The sequence below is a fragment of the Oncorhynchus clarkii genome, chromosome 19 (assembly GCF_045791955.1).
Source record: "Oncorhynchus clarkii lewisi isolate Uvic-CL-2024 chromosome 19, UVic_Ocla_1.0, whole genome shotgun sequence".
NCBI lineage: Eukaryota > Metazoa > Chordata > Actinopteri > Salmoniformes > Salmonidae > Oncorhynchus > Oncorhynchus clarkii.
In genome coordinates this window covers 55,964,411-55,989,568 of record NC_092165.1, presented here as the reverse complement: position 1 = coordinate 55,989,568, position 25,158 = coordinate 55,964,411, and the positions used below count along the sequence as shown (strand labels likewise).

The following is a 25,158-nucleotide window of genomic DNA, read 5'->3' as shown; positions in this document are numbered from 1 at the left end:
CTTTCCTGTTTCAGCATAACAATGCCCCTGTGCACAAAGCGAGGTCCATATAGAAATGGTTTGTCAAGATTGGTGTAGAAGAACTTAACCGGCCTTCAGAGCTCTGACTTAAACCCTATTGAATACCTTTGGGATGAATAGGAACACCGACTGCGAGCCAGGACTTATCGCCCAACATCAGTGCCTGACCTCACTAATGTAATGCTCTTGTGGCTGAATGGAAGCAAGTCCCCGGCGCAATGTTCCATCTAGTGGAAAGCCTTCCCAGAAGACTGGAGGCTGTTATAGAAGTAAAGGGTGGACCAACTCCATATTAATACCCATGATTTTGGAATGAGATTTTCGACGTGCAGGTGTCCACATACTTTTGGCCATGTGGTGTATTTCTTCTCATGGCTGCAAATATACATTTCTCTCCCCTTGACCACACCTGTGATCCCTCTTCCCCCTGACCACACCTGTGCAACGGACTTGAACATTCAGTCTTCTACCGGGGGTGAACATGTGCTTTGCATTTCCCCATTTGTGTGAGAGAGATGAGCGTACTGCCCCATTCTGAGTGTCACAGCATGTCTGTGTGTCGGTCGAAGTCAGAGACAGTGTGACATGGGAAGCTCTGATCGACAAGATGTGGAGACACATATTTCGCACCAAACAAGATTTCCGCGTAACCCAGGCAAGTCTCAGACCCTCTGTTTTCAGTGTGTGTGTGTGTGTTTGTGTGTGTGTGTGTGTGTGTGGTATTTTAGGGGCTAGAGAAAAGGGTCCCCTGTGAGGGCGGTGGGTTTGGAGAACTGCGAGGTAGGAAACACATGGTGGTGCGTCTCCTGACTAGCCCTGACAAGCCCCAGCTACTCATTCTGTCAGAGGAAGAAGGCCACAGTACTGTCAACTTGGACTCTACTGAAACCTCTAACCTTCACTTAAAATTAATTGTGGCATTCCCCAGCATTGTGTTCTGTATCCAAACTGAAGAAAACGCTCTGAAACAGAGGAACTTGGAGGTACTATCTACACTAGTTCAATAAGCAACACATGTTCCTTTCATTTCCAACATTTAGAAATGTTTTGCTAGCTACAACATGCTGGAGCCCTGAGGAATACGACCTTAGCTCTCTCTCTGAGATATTAGAAGCCTGGCAAACCAAGGATAGTCTACATCGGACTAAAATAAACTAGATCTGTGTAGATGTTACGACTACAGCAAAAAGGTTTTAGTTGGCACACCGTTTTTGGTTTATGTATTTGTATGTGTTTGAGTTACCCTTCACTTTCCATTTGCTGTGAGAAGATTCACATTTGTTCCATAATTCCACAAAGAAATTCATTTACCGCTAGTCAGCACTTATGTGAAATCCTATGGAGTGTGCTGTCGAGTGAATTGCATTCATTTACAGCTTCTTGGAAGAGCGACTGTGTAAGGACAGGTTTTCTATACTCGCTGACAGCTGTAGAATGTGTGAGTGGCTGTTGGTAGAGCACGGTGCTTGCGACGGCAAGGATTGTGGGTTCGATTTCCTGGGGCCACCCGTATGAAAAATGTATGCACACTTGACCAAGTTACTGTGGATGAAGGCTTCTACTGAATTGGAATACACAGTGCCGTCAAAGTATACATACCCCTTGACTTATTCCACAGTTTGTGTTTACAGCCTGAATTCAACATTTTATTAAAATGTTTTTTAAATGTGTCTTACCCATCTACACACAATACCCCATAATGACAAACTGAACCTGTTTTACATTTAGATTTCATTTTCAATACATTTAAAATCTAGACATCACATTTACATACGTATTCACACCCATGATTCAATACCTTGTAAAAGCACCTTTGGCGGCAATTACAGCTTTAAGCTTTACAGCTGTAACACAAAATGTGCAATAAGCCAGAGTTTGAATACTTTCTGAACACACTGTATTTAATATTGTCATGAAGCCCCAGGAAGCGAGCAAGAGTTGTGACAAGTCTCTTTCTGTGGGTTATCAGAGAAACAGGAAGTGAAGTGTGGGAGGGCAGAGCTGCGTCCTGTCATCTGTGTGTGTGGCAACCAAACCATCCTGACTGCCCGGGTGGACAGGACACACAGTTGCTGACGTGTGTGTGTGTGTGTGTGTGTGGCCTATTTATAGAGCCCAAGTATCAAAATAATGGCCTGCAAAAAATAATACCTGATGGCTCTAAATGTCATAAGGTAGCCTCATAAAAATCAAACATTTTCCCTGCATCACCTCTACAACCGACTTTTTCCTATAGAACACTGCATGTGAATCACAGCCGAACCTGACGCCCTTCTCCCTCTAACACCTCCCAATCAGGACAGGTCCCATATTACCTGGGTAGAGAAGGACTTTGCCAATATTACTGCCAAGGTAAGATTATTCCTCATTCAGTGGCCTTATCCACAGCTAAGTCAATACACTCTCTTCCTCAAATGCTTTGCCTTGCTGAGCTAAAATCAATATTGTGCAACAATATCAGAAAATGTTGCGAATAATATGCTTGTCTGTCTGTCGACTCAGAGTGAAATGCAATAGCGCTGTGGCTGTCTCCTTAGCTGTGGCTGTCTCCTTAGCTGTCTGAGTCATTTGCTTCAGAATTTGACAAGGCACCTTTTTCATACATCTTTGCTGAGGAAATGTTATTTTCAACATCTGGTTGAAATCCGTGTGGATTTTCTAGGGTTATATTCATGTGACTTTTTAAATGGACACCTGATGCTTCAATGGATCTCCATTGAAAATATTTCTTAGACGAGACCGCATATAGGGAGGAGGTCAGAGACCTGGCCGGGTGGTGCCAGAATAACAACCTATCCCTCAACGTAACCAAGACTAAGGAGATGATCGTGGACAACAGGAAAAGGACCACCGAGCACGTCCCCATTCTCATCGACAGGGCTGTAGTGGAGCAGGTTGAGAGCTTCAAATTCCTTGGTGTCCACATCACCAACAAACTAGATTGGTCCAAACACACCAAGACAGTCGTGAAGAGGGCACGACGAAGCCTATTCCCCCTCAAGAAACTAAAAAGATTTGGCATGGGTCCTGAGATCCTCAAAAGGTTCTACAGTTGCAACATCGAGAGCATCCTGACCGGTTGCATCACTGCCTGGTACGGCAATTGCTCAGCCTCCGACCGCAAGGCACTTAAGAGGGTAGTGCGTACGGCCCAGTACATCACTGGGGCAAAGATGCCTGCCATCCAGGACCTCTACACCAGGCGGTGTCAGAGGAAGGCCATAAAAATTGTAAAAGACTCCAGCCACCCCAGTCATAGACTGTTCTCTCTACTACCGCATGGCAAACGGTACCGGAGTGCCAAGTCTAGGACAAAAAGGCTTCTCAACAGTTTTTACCCCCAAGCCATAAGACTCCTGAACTGACTCCTGAAGACTCCCGGACTATTTGCATTGTGTGCCTCCCCCCAACCCCTCTTTTACGCTGCTGCTACTCTGTTCATCATATAGTCATAGTCACTTTTTTACGATACCTACATGTACATACTACCTCAATAAGCCTGACTAACAGGTGTCTGTATAGAGCCTTGCTACTCTTTTTTTCAAATGTCTTTTTACTGTTTTATTTCTTACCTACACACACACACACACACACACACACACACACACACACACACACACACACACTTTTTTTCCCCCGCACCATTGGTTAGAGCCTGTAAGTCAGCATTTCACTCTAAGGTCTACACCTGTTGTATTCGGCGCACGTGACAAATAAACTATGATTTGATTAGTCCAGGACTATGCTCTGCATCCTGGGAACTTATCCTACATTCCTTGTCTCTATCACATCACAAATGGAGTTGGGACTGCGTTTATATGGCAGATGGCATCGCGGTTAAGAACATTGGGCCAGTAACCGTAAGGTCGCTGGTTTGAATCACCGAGCTGGTGAAAACTCTAAATGACTAAAATGTAAACGTAAATTATACTGTGAGGATAATAGGGGCGCGATCAGCAGGATACGTTTTGGAACATTCAGATAAAAAAATATATATATCTCACAAACATGCCTCTCTGTCATGTAGACCGAGGAATCATGTTGGCTCATTTCATGGTATTTGTATCTGCAACGTTAAACTTTTGGCAACTGAAGGTGGCCTAGGTACAAGTGGTACAGTACAAGATATTTAGATCCTGGTCTAGTCATGCAGTAGAGCTCTAGAGTACCTAACATGGGATCTTAGGAGCTTGAAGAAGAAGTAGTGACTTAGAAAGCCAATGGAGACTGAGTGGAACAGTGTTCGGTGAAGCTAAGAGGAAGTGTGGATTGATTTATATAGACACAGTGACAGTGTGTTTGTAGGGATGTGGAAGTTCCTCTCCTCACACACTGGTAGATGGGGGTGGCAGGAAAGCGGCTGTAAGGGATTCCTGTGTCCTGGCCCGTCTCACTCGCTCTTTTATAACGCGAGAACGAAGGAGACCGAGAGCTCTCTCTATTCAATTCAAGGGGCTTTATTGGCATGGGAAACGCATGTTAACATTGACAAAGCAAGTGAACTAGATAATGTACAACAGTGAAATAAAAATGAACAATTAACCTTACACTCACAGAAGTTCCAAAAGAATAAAGACATTACAAATGTCATTATGTATCTCTATCTGGGTCATAACGTTGACCGTGAGGGAGGTGACACCTCACCACCCTGGCCACACCTCACCACCCTGGCCATAGCCGACGGGAAGTTGTCCTGTCTGTCTTTCACACACTAGTTGTGTGGGTTCTGCACACAGGTCTCTTCCTTCCTGCCTCTCTCTCGCTCCCTCTGTCTGTGTGTCTCTTTCAGTTCAGCAGTAGTCAAAGCTCTGTGCTAGCAGAGGACAGGACACAAAGTTAACAGCTTACATACAGAGGACAACGTTCACCTCATCTTACCTGGCAGTCTACCAGGCTGGTATGAGATTGAGGACTTTGTCCAGAGGTAGGGGGGGGGGGTGTGACTGAGATGAAGAGGTCTAGGTTGGCAAGGCAATGTTGAGATGGACAAGGACGGGAGGAAGTTGAAAGTGAGCCGCTTGTTGACCCTCTTCTTCCTCTTCAAGAAACACCAGACCAATGCTTTGGCCAGCTGCAGCGTGCCACAGACAGGCAATGAGACAGACGCCTCATGTGAAGACCGTCAGAACAGAACCCGGTGTATGGTAATGTGGTCTTCACACCGGGGCGAATCCCAACTTCCACTTGTCAGATTTTCACTTACATGGTCATGCGTGGAAGTGCATTTTCGACTAAGCTGAAGGTTTTTGGGCCCATCGATAATTAGATCTGGGCTTGTTGTTTATGGAGCAGGAGATGTGTAAAAGGCATGTCATGTGTGTTAGAATGTATTGTTTGCATTTCCTGTCCTCTTCTTCGTTTTGCTTCCTGTTGACAGACTATGAATGTGCAGTGCCAAAAGCAGCTATTGAGATATATGGCAGTTGTGTAGGTGTATTAATGAATGAACACTTATTCTATTGTGCTGTGTGGCAGCAAGTGTTATGAGAGAGCTTATTGTGGTCGAAGCAGTCTGACTCAACGGGTTGAAGGCCTTCACATCGCAGGTGTTCCTCATTATCACCTTGGTCCTTATCCAGTTCCTGTGAAATACCTGAATAAGTCAAAGTGCTTCACAGTATGTCAGTTATTTGAATCCTAAACACAGAGATACAGTATGAAAATGCAACCGTATGTTTGTGTCATTCAGAAAGTATTCAGACCCCTTGACTTTTGCCTCATTTTGTTACGTTACAACCGTATTCTTAAATAAAATAAAAAAAACGTTTTAAAGGATGTTTGACAAGCAGGGAATTGTACTGTAACAAAATGTACTGTAATATTGTTCTTGACGGTAGGGGTTAATTTGTTAAGAATGTACTAATTTATTCCAAACAACTTATCTTGATTACCATAAACTTACATTTTAACTACCGAACGTATACCTGCTAGCTTTGTAGGAGATCGACACTGTGGGTTTGAGGGGTTTTTACTTTACACAAGTAAGAATGTGTAAGTTAGGTGTGGTTGTTGTCATTTCATGGTGACTCAGTGTTAACTTAGTCAGCAGTGTGGTAGAGGAGTGTTTGTCTAGTGTTAGTTCTACCCTCATTAGTATGATTATCTACTCACTATGGTTGGGTCACTGCACATTTATTTTTTTATTTAACCAGGTAGGCAAGTTGAGAACAAGTTCTCATTTACAACTGCGACCTGGCCAAGATAAAGCAGAGCAGTTCGACACATACAACAACAGAGTTACACATGGAGTAAAACAAACATACAGTCAATAATACAGTATAAACAAGTCTATATACAGTGCCTTGCGAAAGTATTCGGCCCCCTTGAACTTTGCGACCTTTTGCCACATTTCAGGCTTCAAACATAAAGATATAACATTTTATTTTTTTGTGAAGAATCAACAACAAGTGGGACACAATCATGAAGTGGAACGACATTTATTGGATATTTAAAACTTTTAACAAATCAAAAACTGAAAAATTGGCCGTGCAAAATTATTCAGCCCCCTTAAGTTAATACTTTGTAGCGCCACCTTTTGCTGCGATTACAGCTGTAAGTCGCTTGGGGTATGTCTCTATCAGTTTTGCACATCGAGAGACTGACATTTTTTCCCATTCCTCCTTGCAAAACAGCTCGAGCTCAGTGAGGTTGGATGGAGAGCATTTGTGAACAGCAGTTTTCAGTTCTTTCCACAGATTCTCGATTGGATTCAGGTCTGGACTTTGACTTGGCCATTCTAACACCTGGATATGTTTATTTTTGAACCATTCCATTGTAGATTTTGCTTTATGTTTTGGATCATTGTCTTGTTGGAAGACAAATCTCCGTCCCAGTCTCAGGTCTTTTGCAGACTCCATCAGGTTTTCTTCCAGAATGGTCCTGTATTTTGCTCCATCCATCTTCCCATCAATTTTAACCATCTTCCCTGTCCCTGCTGAAGAAAAGCAGGCCCAAACCATGATGCTGCCACCACCATGTTTGACAGTGGGGATGGTGTGTTTAGCTGTGTTGCTTTTACGCCAAACATAACGTTTTGCATTGTTGCCAAGTTCAATTTTGGTTTCATCTGACCAGAGCACCTTCTTCCACATGTTTGGTGTGTCTCCCAGGTGGCTTGTGGCAAACTTTAAACAACACTTTTTATGGATATCTTTAAGAAATGGCTTTCTTCTTGCCACTCTTCCATAAAGGCCAGATTTGTGCAATATACGACTGATTGTTGTCCTATGGACAGAGTCTCCCACCTCAGCTGTAGATCTCTGCAGTTCATCCAGAGTGATCATGGGCCTCTTGGCTGCATCTCTGATCAGTCTTCTCCTTGTATGAGCTGAAAGTTTAGAGGGACGGCCAGGTCTTGGTAGATTTGCAGTGGTCTGTTACTCCTTCCATTTCAATATTATCGCTTGCACAGTGCTCCTTGGGATGTTTAAAGCTTGGGAAATCTTTTTGTATCCAAATCCGGCTTTAAACTTCTTCACAACAGTATCTCGGACCTGCCTGGTGTGTTCCTTGTTCTTCATGATGCTCTCTGCGCTTTTAACGGACCTCTGAGACTATCACAGTGCAGGTGCATTTATACGGAGACTTGATTACACACAGGTGGATTGTATTTATCATCATTAGTCATTTAGGTCAACATTGGATCATTCAGAGATCCTCACTGAACTTCTGGAGAGAGTTTGCTGCACTGAAAGTAAAGGGGCTGAATAATTTTGCACGCCCAATTTTTCAGTTTTTGATTTGTTAAAAAAGTTTGAAATATTCAATAAATGTCGTTCCACTTCATGATTGTGTCCCACTTGTTGTTGATTCTTCACAAAAAAATACAGTTTTATATCTTTATGTTTGAAGCCTGAAATGTGGCAAAAGGTCACAAAGTTCAAGGGGGCCGAATACTTTCGCAAGGCACTGTACGATGTGAGATAAAGGCAAAAAAAGGCCATGGTGGCAAAGTAAATACAATATAGCAAGTAAAACACTGGAATGGTAGATTTGCAGTGCAAAGTAGAAATACAAATAATGGGGTGCAAAGGAGCAAAATAAATAAATAAAATAAATACAGTAGGGTAAGAGGTAGTAGTTTGGGCTAAATTATAGGTGGGCTATGTACAGGTGCAGTAATCTGTGAGCTACTCTGACAGCTGGTGCTTAAAGCTAGTGAGGGAGATAAGTGTTTCCAGTTTCAGAGAATTTTTTGTAGTTCGTTCCAGTCATTGGCAGCAGAGAACTGGAAGGAGAGGCAGCCAAAGAAATAATTGGTTTTGGGGGTGACCAGAGATATATACCTGCTGGAGCGCAGGTGGGTGATGCTATGGTGACCAGCGAGCTGAGATAAGGGGGGACTTTACCTAGCATGGTCTTGTAGATGACATGGAGCCAGTGGGTTTGGCGACGAGTATGAAGCGAGGGCCAGCCAACGAGAGCGTACAGGTCGCAATGGTGGATAGTGTATGGGGCTTTGGTGACAAAACGGATTGCACTGTGATAGACTGCATCCAATTTGTTCAGTAGGGTATTGGAGGCTATTTTGTAAATGACATCGTCAAGGATTGGTAGGATGGTCAGTTTTACAAGGGTATGTTTGGCAGCATAAGTGAAGGATGCTTTGTTGCGAAATAGGAAGCTGATTCTAGATTTAGTTTGGATTGGAGATGTTTGATGTGGGTCTGGAAGGAGAGTTTACAGTCTAACCAGACACCTAGGTATTTGTAGTTGTCCACGTATTCTAAGTCAGAGCCGTCCAGAGTAGTGATGTTGGACAGGCGGGCAGGTGCAGGCAGCGATCGGTTGAAGAGCATGCATTTAGTTTTACTTGCATTTAGGAGCAATTGGAGGCCACGGAAGGAGAGTTGTTTGGCATTGAAGCTTGCCTGGAGGGTTGTTAAGTGTCCAAAGAAGGGCCAGAAATATACAGAATGGTGTCGTCTGCGTAGAGGTGGATCAGAGACTCACCAGCAGCAAGAGCGACATCATTTATGTATTCAGAGAAGAGAGTCGGCCCAAGAATTGAACCCTGTGGCACCCCATAGAGACTGCCAGAGGTCCGGACAGCAGACCCTCCGATTTGACACACTGAACTCTATCAGAGAAGTGGTTACTAGCCTACTGAAGTCAAGCCTTGTTCACATTTGCAAATTTGAAGTGGCTGAAAATTCAATTTATTTGCATTTCTGATTTGAATCTCTTTTTCATGCTGTCTGAACAGCCAAAAAGCACATGGAATCAGATATTTCAAGCAAAGTTTCAAACCACCTTCAGATTCCTGGCCATGTGAACTTTTGTCTGAATAGTCAAATCTGATTTGTCTGCCCTCAAGTGGTTTTTAGACTTATTTGGCATATCTTGCTGCTTGCTAGCGACTCTGACTTTTTGACAAGAACATGTGGTAGCTAACTAGCTTTTTTACAAACAAATTAGGGACTGTGCAAGAAAGCTAAACCGCTAACTAGCTAGTTGACTGGTGTGGCTAGCCAAAAAGGACTCGTTTTGAAAGTTGGATCTTATCGTTTGAGGCGTTGTAAGTGTTCTTACACTATGATTTGAAACATTCAAAGCAACTGGGAAACGTCCATGACAACGTTGTCACCTCAGCTTGCTACATAACTTCTGAGTGATAGGAAGCACGAGCGCCACGACCAATCAGCCTACACCACTGCACACATACCCGTTGTTACTATGACATCTAGCATAGCCTTGTCAGCAAATGACTTCTGTCTGAACACACATCTGATTTGGTCACTTGTAACTTGCTGTTTAGACCGTCAGTAGTTCAAAACAGATTTGTAAAAACCAAACAGATTTTGAGCATTGAGGCCTGCAGGGAGAACGAGGCTTGTAATGCAGTTGCACTGCAACTCTGCATACTGGAGTTGGCTATTTTGAGAAATGTCTCAGCAGACATTGGTATAAAGGCAATGTATTTGCAAAAAAAATAATACGTCTGTACTGTGTGAATGTTCTGTTGTAATTTCAGTGAGATTCAGTAGACCTAGGCTCTAAAGCAGCCTGTGCTACAACGCTGGTGTAAAAACAAAATTATTTAAAGTTGTGGTTGCTGTTACCATTCTCGGTATCATTAACAGTAAATGGTGCCATCAGCCTCACTGTTCCGACAAGCTGCCCACAACACAAATACACCCGAGGGTTGAGAAGTTTCCCAGGGGACTTGTTTTTGATATTTTTGTCTTACACACTCTTGTTCCCTCTGTCTTCTAAGCCTAAATAGCACTGCTGCACCAAGCCATTACCGTTCTCTGAACTCTCTCTCTATAGATAGATAGAGAGATAGATATATATATATCTCTGGTAATACCTGGTTTTCTACCCTCTTCCTCTTTTCAGTTGGCTTCTTTAGAATTAGGTACACCCACTTTGATCAGGACGCAACCTAGTATGAGAAGAGGAACCTGTATCAATCAACTCCCAGCAGCTCCTTAACGTCTCCTAAACTACATGCAATAGTTATTTGTATGCACTGTATGAAGCTCTGGTCTCATTCATTCTGAAATATTCTTATCAAGAATAGTTGATTTTCATGGTCACGTGATCAAACGTCTTTGGTTTTCCTCACTGGACCGTTTGGAGAAAGACAAATTTGTACTACCAAAGGACGCATGGCAAAATCTTACCACATTTAGGATGGGTTTTATCTTTAGACAGTGTCAAGGGTGACCTACTATGCCATCTCCTGCATAATGGACCTTGTTTTTGTCTCTGTCTAGGACAATGATGTCATCAAGGAGATCAACATCACCAACGTGGTCAAGGAGGGCTCAGAGAAAGCCGACGCCCGCCAGTTTGAGCTGCTTAAAGTGCTGGGCCAGGGCTCCTTTGGCAAGGTAAGAGATTGCCCATGTTCCATTAACCCTCTACTTGCAGATACATAGTAGATTGGTTTAAACCAGGGGTGGGTAATTCCAGTCCTCAAGGACCTGATTTGGTGTCCGTTTTTCCCCAGCTAACACACCTGACTCCAATAATCAACTAATCACGATGATCAGTTTAGAATGTAGTTAGTTGAATCAGCTGTGTTTTCCTAGAGATGGGGGGAAGTGACACCACTCCGGCCCCTGAAGACGAGTTGCCCATCCCTGGATTTGATCAAAAGGGGACGAGCAACACTGCCGTCTCCTCCTCCTCCTCCTCGTTAGTGGGGGATAATGGTTAGAACAAAATGACTGCAGCATCTTTTACTACACTTCTGACCTTGTTGAGGGAAGCGAATCGTGTTTGACTTTGTGACGGATACTAATGACTGACTGCTAAGCTTATCTATTTAGTAGAAATTCTTTACACTATAAACCATGCAGAAAGCTGGTGTTTTAGCACAGTGATTTTCCTCCTAGCCGTTCCACGCATTTGAACTATTCCACAGATTGATTCAACTAATCATCAAGCCCCTGACTAGGTTAACCAGGTGAGCTAGTTCAGGGCTACAACAACATTGTGAAAAGTCTGGCGGTCCCAGATGAGTGGTTTGAAAACCCCTGCTTTAGCAGCATCCAACCACTCCCATGCGTTGTTGATGGCTGTGATTGTGCACATGAATCAAATTTTATTGGTCACATACACGTGTTTAGCAGATGTTTTTGCAGATATAGTGAAATGCTTGTACTTCTAGTTCTGACATTGCAGCAATATCTAACAATTCCACAACAAATACCTAATACACACATCTAAGTAAAGGAATTAAGAATATCTAAATATATGGATGAACAATGTCAGTGACATGGACTAAGATACAGTACATACATATGAGATGAGTAATGCAAGATATGTAAACATTATACAAGTGACGACATTTAAAGTGGCCAGGGATTTCAAGTCTGTTGGCAGCAGCTACTCAATGTTAGTGATGGCTGTTTAACAGTCTGATGTCCTTCTGATAGAAGCTGTTTTTCAGTCTCTCTGTCCCAGCTTTGATGCACCTGTACTGACCTCGCCTTCTGGATGATAGAGGGGTGAACAGGCAGTGGCTCAGGTGGTTGTTGTCCTAGATTATATTTTTGGCCTTCCTGTGACATCGGGTGGTGTAGGTGTATTGGAGGGCAGGTAGTTTGCCCCCGTTGATGTGTTGTGCAGACCGCATCACCCTCGAGCCCTGTGGTTGTGGGCAGTGCAGTTTCCGTACCAGGTGGTGATACAGCCTGACAGGATGCTCTCGATTGTGCATCTGTAAAAGTTTCAGGGTTTTAGGTAACAAGCCACATTTTAGGGGCCTCCTGAGGTTGAAGATGCACTGTTGCGCCTTCTTCACCATACTGTCTGTGTGGGTGGACCATTTCAGATTGTCAGTGATGTGTACACTGAGGAACTTAACTTTCCACCTTCTCCACTACTGTCCCGTCGATGTGGATAGGGGGGTGCTCCCTCTGCTGTTTCCTGAAGTTCACGATCATCTCCTTTTGTTCTGTTGACGTTGAGTGGGGGGTTATTTTCCTGACACCACACTCCCAGAGCCCTCAACTCCTTCCTGTAGGCTGTCTCGTCGTTGTTGGTTATCAAGCCTACCACTGTTGTGTCATCTGCAAACTTGATGATTGAGTTGGCGGCATGCATGGCCACGCAGTCATGGGTGAACAAGGGAGTAAAAGAAGGGGCTGAGCACGTACCCTTGTGGGGCCCCAGTGTTGAGGATCAGCGAAGTGTAGATGTTGTTTCCTACCTTCACCACCTGGGGGTGGCCCATCAGGAAGTCCAGGACCCAATTGCACAGGGCGGGGTTCAGACCCAGGGCCTCGAGCTTAGTGATGAGCTTGGAGGGTACTGTGGTGTTGAATGCTGAGCTGTAGTCAATGAACAGCATTCTTACATAGGTATTCCTCTTGTCCAGATGGGATAGGGCAGTGTGCAGTGTGAAGGTGATTGCATCGTCTGTGGACCTATTGTGGCGTTAAGCAAATTGAAGTGGGTCTAGGGTGTCAGGTAGGGTGGAGGTGATATGATCCTTGACTAGTATCTCAAAGCACTTCATGATGACAGAAGTGAGTGCTACGGGGCGATAGTCATGTAGTTCAGTTCAGTTACCTTTGTTCCTGTACCCAAGATTGCAATGGTGGCCATCTTGACACACGTGGGGATAACAAGAGAGCCTCATTAATACAAAGAAAAAACCCTGCAGATGGAAATGGCCATTTCCATATGTATGGCTTGAGAATGCATTGTTTTGACAAGCCCTTAGGCCTGATGCTGATGATATCTCATACCTGGCTTACACACACTGCCTGTCTTTCACCTCTCTGCTTGCTCTACTGATGTGCCACAGGAGGTGGTCTTTCTTTTATTTAGAGCACTAAGAACACATTCTAGACAAATATGTTCATGTGTAATTTAGTCCAATTTACAACAAGTACGCATCTAAACAAACCCATTTAATGTTCATTCGTATTCATTCCATTTAATTTCTCTCACACTTCAGATGACAAGATCTAAAATAGCAGTTTTTTATTGCTCTGGGTGTCAGGCCAGGCTCTTTCGCAGTAAGATAGGACTTTCATTATTTACACTGACTAGGCCTGACTACATAATGGAAGTTAAGGTAGTTAGGTGAGGTATTGGTTACGAAATACAGTATTTATAGCCTTTTATTATTGTTATACAGGCCAGGAAGAATGCCAGAGAACTTCACATTTAGTAGTTCCAATGACCATCCCCCTTGTCGCTCCCATAGGTTTGTAGCATATTGCATTGAGCATTTATATATATATATATTCAATATCACCGCCAGTCCCTCCGTCACGGAGCAGTGACTTGGATGGGAATGTCCGTTGTCCGCTCTAGTAGTTATATTTCTAGGATTGAGAGTTGGATGTTGTCTTGCGTTGCCTGCAGGTGTTCTTGGTGCGGAAGGTGACGCCTCCCGACGACAACGAGCTGTATGCTATGAAGGTCCTGAGAAAAGCCACCCTCAAAGGTACACACACACACACAAAGTGGAATAGAGACATATACTATCATGGGAGACGATACTGTAGCTACACATTCATGGGGTGGTAAATATGTTGTGAAGTTTTTGGGTGGTAAACATGTTGTGAAGTTTTTGGGTGGTAAACATGTTGTGAAGTTTTTGGGTGGTAAACATGTTGTGAAGTTTTTGGGTGGTAAACATAAGTGTCTCTGAATCCATCCAATGGAGCCCACGGTTTCAACACCACCTCGTCAAAGTAAAGACTTGGTCTCATTTCATTTATTGACATGTCTTTGCGTTCGCTCTATACTCCACGTGCCATTTTGCCCCCAATGTTTTGATCTTGTCCCAAGGCTCTGATAGTGAGAAGAAATTGGCGTTTTTTTTCAGTTAGTGTGTATCTCGTCTTCCTATATGTAGTAGACCACACCGCTAGCTAGCAGTCGGTCTGTCGCTCCCCACCCTGTCAACACTAGATGTAAACACCTTGACAGTTTAATTATCAATGAGAACAGATTGTCTCACAGATTACAACTCACTGCCATTGTGCGCTGAAAATCTGCCTAATTGTTCAACAAGAATGTCTGTTCACATTTTCATTATTTTCATATTTTTATTTATTTGTATTATCAAAATATTTCAAGGATTGATTATTTGGTGTTTTTGCTTTTGACTGAATTCTCAAATACTGTATCCATTGAGTGAGATTTAAATATTTTTGCTGACACTGACAGTTTTAGCATTTTGTTTAAGTTATGTCTTAGCCATGGACTCCCTTTTATTTATTTATTTATTTATTTATTTATTTATTTATTTCACCTTTATTTAACCAGGTCGGCAAGTTGAGAACAAGTTCTCATTTACAATTGCGACCTGGCCAAGATAAAGCAAAGCAGTTCGACACGTACAACGACACAGAGTTACACATGGAGTAAAACAAACATACAGTCAATAATACAGTATAAACAAGTCTATATACAATGTGAGCAAATGAGGTGAGATAAGGGAGGTAAAGGCAAAAAGGCCATGGGGGCAAAGTAGATACAATATAGCAAGTAAAACACTGGAGTGGTAGATTTGCAATGGGAGAATGTGCAAAGTAGAAATAAAAATAATGGGGATGCAAAGGAGCAAAATAAATAAATAAATTAAATACAGTAGGGAAAGAGGTAGTTGTTTGGGCCAAATTATAGGTGGGCTATGTACAGGTGTAGTAATCTGTGAGCTGCTCTGACAGTTGGTGCTTAAAGCTAGTGAGGGAGATAAGTGTTTCCAGTTTCAGAGATTTTTGTAGTTCGTTCCAGTCATTGGCAGCAGAGAACTGGAAGGAGAGGCGGCCAAAGAAATAATTGGTTTTGGGGGTGACTAGAGAGATATACCTGCTGGAGCGTGTGCTACAGGTGGGAGATGCAATGGTGACCAGCGAGCTGAGATAAGGGGGGACTTTACCTAGCAGGGTCTTGTAGATGACATGTTCCATGACATGACCCTGTTCCAAACCCATTTGTTACCAAGCTAAGTTACCAAGTGGTAGCATTTGTTTTGCGTGAACCTTCTGACGGCTCCGAAATGGTGTGATCCTTTCCCCACAGTGAGAGACCGGGTGAGGACCAAGATGGAGAGAGATATCCTGGCAGACGTCAACCACCCCTTCGTGGTCAAACTCCACTATGGTGAGTTCACAACCAGACCTTTGTTCAGGTAACATGGTAAAGGAACACAGGGATGGTGGTGACAACACTGTGTCACTTAGCAATAACCTTCCCTGTGGTCATAGTGGGCAGTGCCCTCCATGTTTTATACAATGAATGGGAACAGCTTTGGGTGCTCTAGCTTTGCCTGACATTTTTATGCAAATGATTTAGCACTGGATATACACTTGTGCTAGCCCATTAAGTGTGTGTGTGTGTGTGTGTGTCTCTAGCATTTCAGACAGAAGGAAAGCTCTACCTGATCCTGGACTTTCTGAGAGGAGGAGATCTCTTCACCAGACTGTCTAAAGAGGTGGACCTCAAGGACCTATGTTTCAGGAAAATACATCTAATGTAATCTTATGTGTCATGGTTATTATAACCTCTCTGCATTATATTTTGTGTGTGTGTGGTATCCAGGTGATGTTCACAGAGGAGGATGTGAAGTTCTACCTCGCAGAGTTGGCTCTGGGCCTGGACCACCTGCATAGCCTGGGCATCATCTACAGAGACCTCAAACCTGAGAAGTAGGTGACGCCTCAGCAGAGGGCAGCTAGTCCTAGCTAGCCTAGCGTAGCATCACACATCGTAGCATTGCTTTCCTACAATAATAATATATGCCATTTAGCAGACACTTTTATCCAAAGCAACTTGGTCATGTGTGCATATATTTTACATATCAGTAGCCCCAGTGAGAATTGAACCCACGATCCTGGTGTTGAGGTATGTGGCAGGGTCTACAGTCAATCACAGATTACAAAAAGAAAACCAGCCCCGTAACGGACCAGGATGTCTTGCTCCCAGGCAGACTAAATAACTTTTTTGCCCGCTTTGAGGACAATACAGTACCACTGACACGGCCCGCAACCAAAACATGCGGACTCTCCTTCGCTGCAGCCGAGGTGAGTAAAACATTTAAACGTGTTAACCCTCGCAAGGCTGCAGGCCCAGATGGCATCCCCAGCCGCGCCCTCAGAGCATGCGCTGACCAGCTGGCTGGTGTGTTTACGGACATATTCAATCAATCCTTATCCCAGTCTGCTGTTCCCACATGCTTCAAGAGGGCCACCATTGTTCCTGTTCCCAAGAAAGCTAAGGTAACTGAGCTAAACGACTACCGCCCCGTAGCACTCACTTCCGTCATCATGAAGTGCTTTGAGAGACTAGTCAAGGACCATATCACCTCCACCCTACCTGACACCCTAGACCCACTCCAATTTGCTTACCGCCCAAATAGGTCCACAGACGATGCAATCTCAACCACACTGCACACTGCCCTAACCCATCTGGACAAGAGGAATACCTATGTGAGAATGCTGTTCATCGACTACAGCTCAGCATTTAACACCATAGCACCCTCCAAACTCGTCATGACCCTGGGTCTCGACCCCGCCCTGTGCAACTGGGTACTGGACTTCCTCCCCCAGGTGGTGAGGGTAGGTAACAACATCTCCACCCCGCTGATCCTCAACACTGGGGCCCCACAAGGGTGCGTTCTGAGCCCTCTCCTGTACTCCCTGTTCACCCACGACTGCGTGGCCACGCACGCCTCCAACTCAATCATCAAGTTTGCGGACGACACTACAGTGGTAGGCTTGATTACCAACAACGACGAGACGGCCTACAGGGAGGAGGTGAGGGCCCTCGGAGTGTGATGTCAGGAAAATAACCTCACATTCAACGTCAACAAAACTAAGGAGATGATTGTGGACTTCAGGAAACAGCAGAGGGAGCACCCCCCTATCCACATCGATGGGACAGTAGTGGAGAGGGTAGTAAGTTTTAAGTTCCTCGGCGTACACATCACAGACAAACTGAATTGGCCCACCCACACAGACAGCATCGTGAAGAAGGCGCAGCAGCGCCTCTTCAACCTCAGGAGGCTGAAGAAATTTGGCTTGTCACCAAAAGCACTCACAAACTTCTACAGATGCACAATCGAGAGCATCCTGTCGGGCTGTATCACCGCCTGGTACGGCAACTGCTCCGCCCACAACCGTAAGGCTCTCCAGAGGGTAGTGAGGTCTGCACAACGCATCACCGGGGGGGGCAAACTACCTGCCCTCCAGGACACCTACACCACCCGATGTCACAGGAAGGCCAGAAAGATCATCGAGGACAACAACCACCCGAGCCACTGCCTGTTCACCCCGCTATCATCCAGAAGGCGAGGTCAGTACAGGTGCATCAAAGCTGGGACCGAGAGACTGAAAAACAGCTTCTATCTCAAGGCCTTCAGACTGTTAAACAGCCACCACTAACATTGAGTGGCTGCTGCCAACACACTGACTCAACTCCAGCCACTTTAATAATGGGAATTGATGGGAATTGATGTAAAATATATCACTAGCCACTTTAAACAATGCTACTTAATATAATGTTTACATACCCTACATTATTCATCTCATATGTATATGTATATACTGTACTCTATCATCTACTGCATCTTTATATAATACATGGATCACTAGCCACTTTAAACTATGCCACTTTGTTTACATACCCTACATTACTCATCTCATATGTATATACTGTACCATCTACTGCATCTTGCCTATGCCGCTCTGTACCATCACTCATTCATATATCTTTATGTACATATTCTTTATCCCTTTACACTTGTGTGTGTAAGGTAGTAGTTTTGGAATTGTTGGTTATTACTGCATTGTCGGAACTAGAAGCACAAGCATTTCGCTACACTCGCATTAACATCTGCTAACCATGTGTATGTGACAAATAAATGTGATTTGATTTTGAAATCGCCATGCTCTACCAACTGAGCTAGAGGACCACGTGAGGTGCTATGCTAGTGTAGCCCCAACCCACAAATGCTTTTTCTTCTAAAATGACAGGAACCTTGAGATTCAATGTGCTTCTCTGTTAGCTATCTCTTCTATGTCTATATACACCTGAGTCAAATACATTTAAACTCCGTTTTTCACAATTCCTGACATTTAATCCTCGTAAAAATTCCCTGTTTTAGGTCAGTTAGGATCACCACTTTATTTTAAGAATGTGAAATGTCAGAATAATAGTAGAGTGATTTTATTTCAGCATTTATTTCTTTCATCACATTCCCAGTGGGTCAGAAGTTTACACACACTCCGTTAGTATTTGGGATCATTTCCTTTAAATTGTTTAACTTGGGTCAAACGTTCCGGGTAGCCTTCCACAAGCTTCCCACAATAAGGGTGATTTTGGTGATTTTTGGCCCATTCCTCCTGACAGAGCTGGTGTAACTGAGTCAGGTTTGTAGGCCTCCTTGCTCGCACGCGCTTTTTCAGTTCTGCCCACAGATTCTCTATAGGATTGAGGTCAGAGCTTTGTGATGGCCACTCCAATACCTTGACTTTCTTGTCCTTAAGCCATTTTGCCACAACTTTGGAAGTATGCTTGGGGTCATTGTCCATTTGGAAGACCCATTTGCGACCAAGCTTTAACTTCCTGACTGATGTCTTGAAATGTTGCTTCAATATATTCACATTATGTTCCTCCCTCATGATGACATCCATTTTGTGAAGTGCACCAGTCCCTCCTGCAGCAAAGCACCCCCACAACATGATGCTGCCACCCCCGTGCTTCACGGTTAGGATGGTGTTCTTCGGCTTGCAAGCCTCTCTATTTCCTACAAACATAACGATGGTCATTATGGCCAAACAGTCCTATTTTGTTTCATCAGACCAGAGGACATTTCTCCAAAAAGTACAATCTTTGTCCCCGTGTGCAGCTGCAAACCGCAGTCTGGCTTTTTTTATGGCAGGTTTGGAGAAGTGGCTTCTTCCTTGCTGAGCGGCCTTTCAGGTTATGTCACTATTGGACTTATTTTACTGTGGATATAGATACTTTTATACCTGTTTCCTCCAGCTTCTTCACAAGGTCCTTTGCTGTTGTTCTGGATTGATTTGCACTTTTCACACCAAAGTACGTTCATCTCGAGGAGACAGAACACATCTCCTTCCTGCTGCGTGGTCCCATGGTTTTTATACTTGCGTACTATTGTTTGTACAGATGAACGTGGTACCTTCAGGCGTTTGTTCCCAAGGATGAACCAGACTTGTGGAGGTCTACAATTTTTTTCTGAGGTCTTGGCTGATTTCTTTTGATTTTCCCATGATGTCAAGCAAAGAGGCACTGAGTTTGAAGGTAGGCCTTGAAATACATCCACAGGTCCACCTCCAATTGACTCAAATGATGTCAATTAGTCTATCAGAAGCTTCTAAAGCCATGACATCATTTTCTGGAATTTTCCAAGCTGTTTAAAGGCACAGTCAACTTAGTGTATGTAAACTTCTGACCCACTGGAATTTTGATACAGTGAATTAATCTGTCTGTAAACAATTGTTGGAAAAATTACTTGTGTCATGTACAAAGTAGATGTCCTAACCGACTTGCCAAAACTATAGTTTGTTAACAAGAAATTTGTGGAGTGGTTGAAAAACTAGTTTTAATGACTCCAACATAAGTGTATGTAAACTTCCGACTTCAACTGTACGTATTCAAGGCCCCTTAATCCACATGTTTAGAAACTGGCAAATTTTACTGCAGTGTAATTGATTGCCCTCTCAGTTTTGATGGGGGTCATTTATGTTATCAACAATCATCATGTCTGGTCATGAGTACTGGAGTCTTAGCATGACATATGGATACTAGAGAATGAGAAAGCCTTGCCTGAGTGCACAAACCGATTACATGAATGTTATTACGTGTGTGGCATACACATTTCTGATACTGTGAATTAACTGGGGGGGGGGGGGGGGGGGGGGACTTGATTTGGGCTGCGCTTTTACTATTACATTTTCATATTTGTGAAGGTGAGAGAGGGAGGACGAGGGCTACTATACAAAATAAAAAATGGAGTCTACAGGTTTTTGAAATATCCTACCCTCATAATGCCAAGTATTTTGCAATCCGGTTGTGACACAACGCGGAGACAAACTCTTTATTACTGACATAACGCCTGGCAACTCTCTATTCTGTTGTAGCATTCTACTGGATGAAGAGGGCCATATAAAACTCACAGGTAGGGGACACACGCACACACACACACACACACAGACACTACCCCCCCCCCCCCCTCCAATATACACAGAGTATACCAAATATAAGGAGAACCTTCCTAATATTGAGTTACCCCCGTCCCTCAGAACAGCCTCAATTCGTCGGGGCATGGACTACTAGGTGTGGAAAGCATTCCACAGGGATGCTGGTCCATGTTGACTCCAAGCGTTCCACAGGGATGCTGGTCCATGTTGACTCCAAGCGTTCCACAGGGATGCTGGTCCATGTTGACTCCAAGCGTTCCACAGGGATGCTGGTCCATGTTGACTCCAAGCGTTCCACAGGGATGCTGGTCCATGTTGACTCCAAGCGTTCCACAGGGATGCTGGTCCATGTTGACTCTAATGCTTCCCACAGTTGTCTAGATTGGTCCACCACCCAAAGACATTCTTGATACACGGGAATCTGTTAAGTGTGAAAAACGCAGTTCTTCACACAAACTGGTACGCACGGCACCTACTACTATACTACTTAATATTTTGTGTTACCCATTAACCCTCTGAATGGCACACATACACAATCCATTTCTGTTGGCGCAAGGTCTAAATTATGTAACCTGTACTCCACTTCATCTACACTGATTGAAGTTGATTTTAACAAGTGACCTCAACAAGGAATCAACCAATTACATGTGTTTTATAAAGCCTTTTTTACATTAGCTGATGTCACAAAGTGCTTACACAGAAGTCTATACAGTGGCAAGAAAAAGTATGTGAAATCTTTGGAAATACCTGGATTTCTTGCATAAATTGGTCACACTCCCCATTAGTCAGTGAGTCGGCACCACTCTTATCTGTTCCTGTGTAGATAACTGCTCTATGGAAGGACCTGTAGAGCAGTGGTTCCCAACCAGGGTACTAGGGCCCTGGGGGATGTGGTCTGTCCAGAGGGTACTAGGACCCTGGGGGATGTGGTCTGTCCACAGAGGGTACTAGGACCCTGGGGGATGTGGTCTGTCCACAGAGGGTACTAGGACCCTGGGGGTACGTGGTCTGTCCACAGAGGGTACTAGGACCCTGGGGGTACGTGGTCTGTCCACAGAGGGTACTAGGACCCTGGGGGTACGTGGTCTGTCCACAGAGGGTACTAGGACCCTGGGGGTACGTGGTCTGTCCACAGAGGGTACTAGGACCCTGGGGGATGTGGTCTGTCCAGAGGGTACTAGGACCCTGGGGGATGTGGTCTGTCCAGAGGGTACTAGGACCCTGGGGGATGTGGTCTGTCCACAGAGGGTACTAGGACCCTGGGGGTACGTGGTCTGTCCACAGAGGGTACTAGGACCCTGGGGGATGTGGTCTGTCCAGAGGGTACTAGGACCCTGGGGGATGTGGTCTGTCCACAGAGGGTACTAGGACCCTGGGGGTATGTGGTCTGTCCACAGAGGGTACTAGGACCCTGGGGGATGTGGTCTGTCCAGAGGGTTCTAGGACCCTGGGGGTACGTGGTCTGTCCACAGAGGGTACTAGGACCCTGGGGGTACGTGGTCTGTCCACAGAGGGTACTAGGACCCTGGGGGTACGTGGTCTGTCCACAGGGGGTACTAGGACCCTGGGGGTACGTGGTCTGTCCACAGAGGGTACTAGGACCCTGGGGATACGTGGTCTGTCCACAGAGGGTACTAGGACCCTGGGGGTACGTGGTCTGTCCACAGAGGGTACTAGGACCCTGGGGGTATGAGTTATTGAGAAGACTCATGAGACCATAGCCTACTGTTAAATGCATATGTGGGGGTGCTTTAGGGGTACTCCGGCCAAAACAAAATTCAGTTGGTGGTACACTAACCGAAAAACAAGTACTGATATAGAGCATGACCCTGAAATGAATAAAGTTTCTCCTGCATCTTATCTACCCTGTAATCACTCTCTCCTCTATCATCTGTTTACCTTGTTGGCGTGCATACACTCTCTCACACACACACACACACACACACACACACACACACACACACACACACACACACACACAAGCACCACAGGTGACCTTAAAAATATCCCGGTGTGGTGTATTTCCTTCACATGGAGCATTTGAATGATAAGGCCTTAGAATACCTGAAGAGTCATCATGGCATCAGGAAGTGTTACGGATAGTTTTCCCTGATCATGTGACCTGGTTAGTTGAGAACTCAAGGGCTTTGTCTGAAATGGCATACTCTTCCCTAAAATATAGTGCACTCCTTTAGACCAGGGCCCTCTAGAATTACCCACCATAGGGAATAGGTTACCATTGCAGACCTAGCCTGGGCCCTAATTGTCGTCTACAGACTAGTTATTATAGTCAAACTCCTGGCCATTTCCATAAAGCATAGTGTTAATGTCCTTTTTTTCTTCTGTCTCGTGTGTACTCGTGTGTTTATGGTAGTACAGGTAATTGGATAGTAACTGACTTGTGGTGTCTTCTCCCTAGATTTTGGCTTGTGTAAGGAGGCTGTTGACCAAGAGAAGAAGGCCTACTCCTTCTGTGGTACTGTGGAATACATGGCGCCAGAGGTGGTGAACAGGCAGGGCCACATACAGAGCGCCGACTGGTGGTCGTTTGGGGTACTGATGGTGAGTCATTTCATCTGTCGTTTGGGTCATATTCATTAGTGCACTACTGAACTTGGTAAAACGCATTGCAACTGAAAACAAATAGAAACGTTAGTTATTGGACACATTTAGGTAGTTTCTCCCAGTTTCAGTCTGTTTTCTTCCGTTTGGTGCCTAATGAACACAACCCTCACAATACAAACAATCAAACAGACATGAGTATGATGTGTGTTTGCTTCAGAGCTCTAGAATTGAATGTGAAAGGTGTTTTTTTTAAAAAGGTGGTGGTTGTATTTGTTTGACAGTTTGAGATGCTGACAGGATCGCTTCCGTTCCAAGGGAAGGACCGCAAAGAGACCATGAACCTCATCCTCAAGTAAGTAGAGGCTGTCACAGAATAGGTCACTCCTTTTGATAAGCCATATAAACTCAGCAAAAAAATAAGTCATTTTTTCAGGACCCTGTCTTACAAAGATAATTTGTAAAAATCTAAATAACTTCACAGATCTTCATTGTAAAGGGTTTAAACACTGTTTCCCATGCTTGTTCAATGAACCATAAACAATTAATGAACATGCACCTGTGGAACGGTCATTACGACACTAACAGCTTACAGACCGTAGACAATTAAGGTCACAGTTATGAAAACTTAGGACACTAAAGAGGCCTTTCTACTGACTCTGAAAAACACCAAAAGAAAGATGCCCAGGATCCCTGCACATCTGCGTGAACATGCCTTAGGCATGCTGTAAGGAGGCATGAGGACTGCAGATGTGGCCAGGGCAATAAATTGCAATGTTCATACTGTGAGACGCCTAAGACAGCGCTACAGGGAGAAGGGACGGACAGCTGATCGAACTCGCAGTGGCAGACCACGTGTAACAACACCTGCACAGGATCGGTACATCTGAACATCACACCTGCGGGACAGGTACAGGATGGCAACAACTGCCCGAGTTACACAAGGAATGCACAATCCCTCCATCAGTGCTCAGACTGTCCGCAATAGGCTGAGATTGTTGCTGGTGATGTTTGGACTGGACTGTGGGCTTGTAGCCCTGTTGTAAGGCAGGTCCTCACCAAACATCACCAGCAACAATGTCGCCTATGGGCACAAACCCACCGTCGCTGGACCAGACAGGACTGGCAAAAAGTACTCTTCACTGATGAGTCACGGTTTTATCTCACCAGGGGTGATGGTCAGATTCGCATTTATCGTCGAAGGAATGAGCGTTACTCTGGAGCAGGATAAATTTGGAGGTGGAGGGTCTGTCATGGTCTGGGGTGGTGTGTCACAGCATCATCGGACCGGGATTGTTGTCATTGCAAGCAATCTCAACGCTGTGTGAAGACATCCTCCTCCCTCATGTGGTACCCTTCCTGACATTTTTTTATTTGTATTTTACCTTTATTTAACTAGGCAAGTCAGTTAAGAACAAATTCTTATTTTCAATGACGGCCTAGGAACAGTGGGTCAACTGCCTGTTCAGGGGCAGAACGGCAGATTTGTACCTTGTCAGCTCGGGGATTTGAACTTGCAACCTTCCGGTTACTAGTCCAACGCTCTAACCACTAGGCTACCCTGCCACCCGTGGTCTGTCCAGAGGGTACTAGGAACCTGGGGGTATGAGTTCTTGAGAAGACTCATGAGACCATAGCCTACTGGCAAAATGCATATGCGGGGGTGCTTTAGGGGTACTCCGGTCAAAACAAAATTCAGTTGGTGGTACACTAACTGAAAAACAAGTACTGATATAGAGCATGACCCTGAAATGAATAAAGTTTCTCCTGCATCTTATCTACCCATGACCCTCCAGCATGACAATGCCACCAGCCATACTGCTCATTGTGTGTGTGATTTCCTGCAAGACAGGAATGTCAGTGTTCTGCCATAGCCAGCGAAGAACCCGGATCTCAATCCCATTGAGCATGTCTGGGACCTGTTGGATCGGAGGGT

At 44.6% G+C, this 25,158-nt stretch overlaps 1 protein-coding gene across 1 annotated transcript in view; it reads left to right on the top strand.

The window, feature by feature from the left end:
- Nucleotides 1–536: 536 nt before the first annotated feature.
- The window catches only part of LOC139375391 (ribosomal protein S6 kinase alpha-1-like), a 38,931-nt gene continuing 14,309 nt past the window's right edge, over nucleotides 537–25,158 (top strand). The window contains 11 exon segments of the mRNA XM_071117130.1: nucleotides 537–587; nucleotides 590–676; nucleotides 2,320–2,373; nucleotides 10,743–10,859; nucleotides 13,852–13,933; nucleotides 15,520–15,600; nucleotides 15,852–15,931; nucleotides 16,039–16,145; nucleotides 20,601–20,638; nucleotides 23,080–23,222; nucleotides 23,507–23,577. Coding sequence (XP_070973231.1) covers nucleotides 537–587; nucleotides 590–676; nucleotides 2,320–2,373; nucleotides 10,743–10,859; nucleotides 13,852–13,933; nucleotides 15,520–15,600; nucleotides 15,852–15,931; nucleotides 16,039–16,145; nucleotides 20,601–20,638; nucleotides 23,080–23,222; nucleotides 23,507–23,577 — 911 coding nt within the window.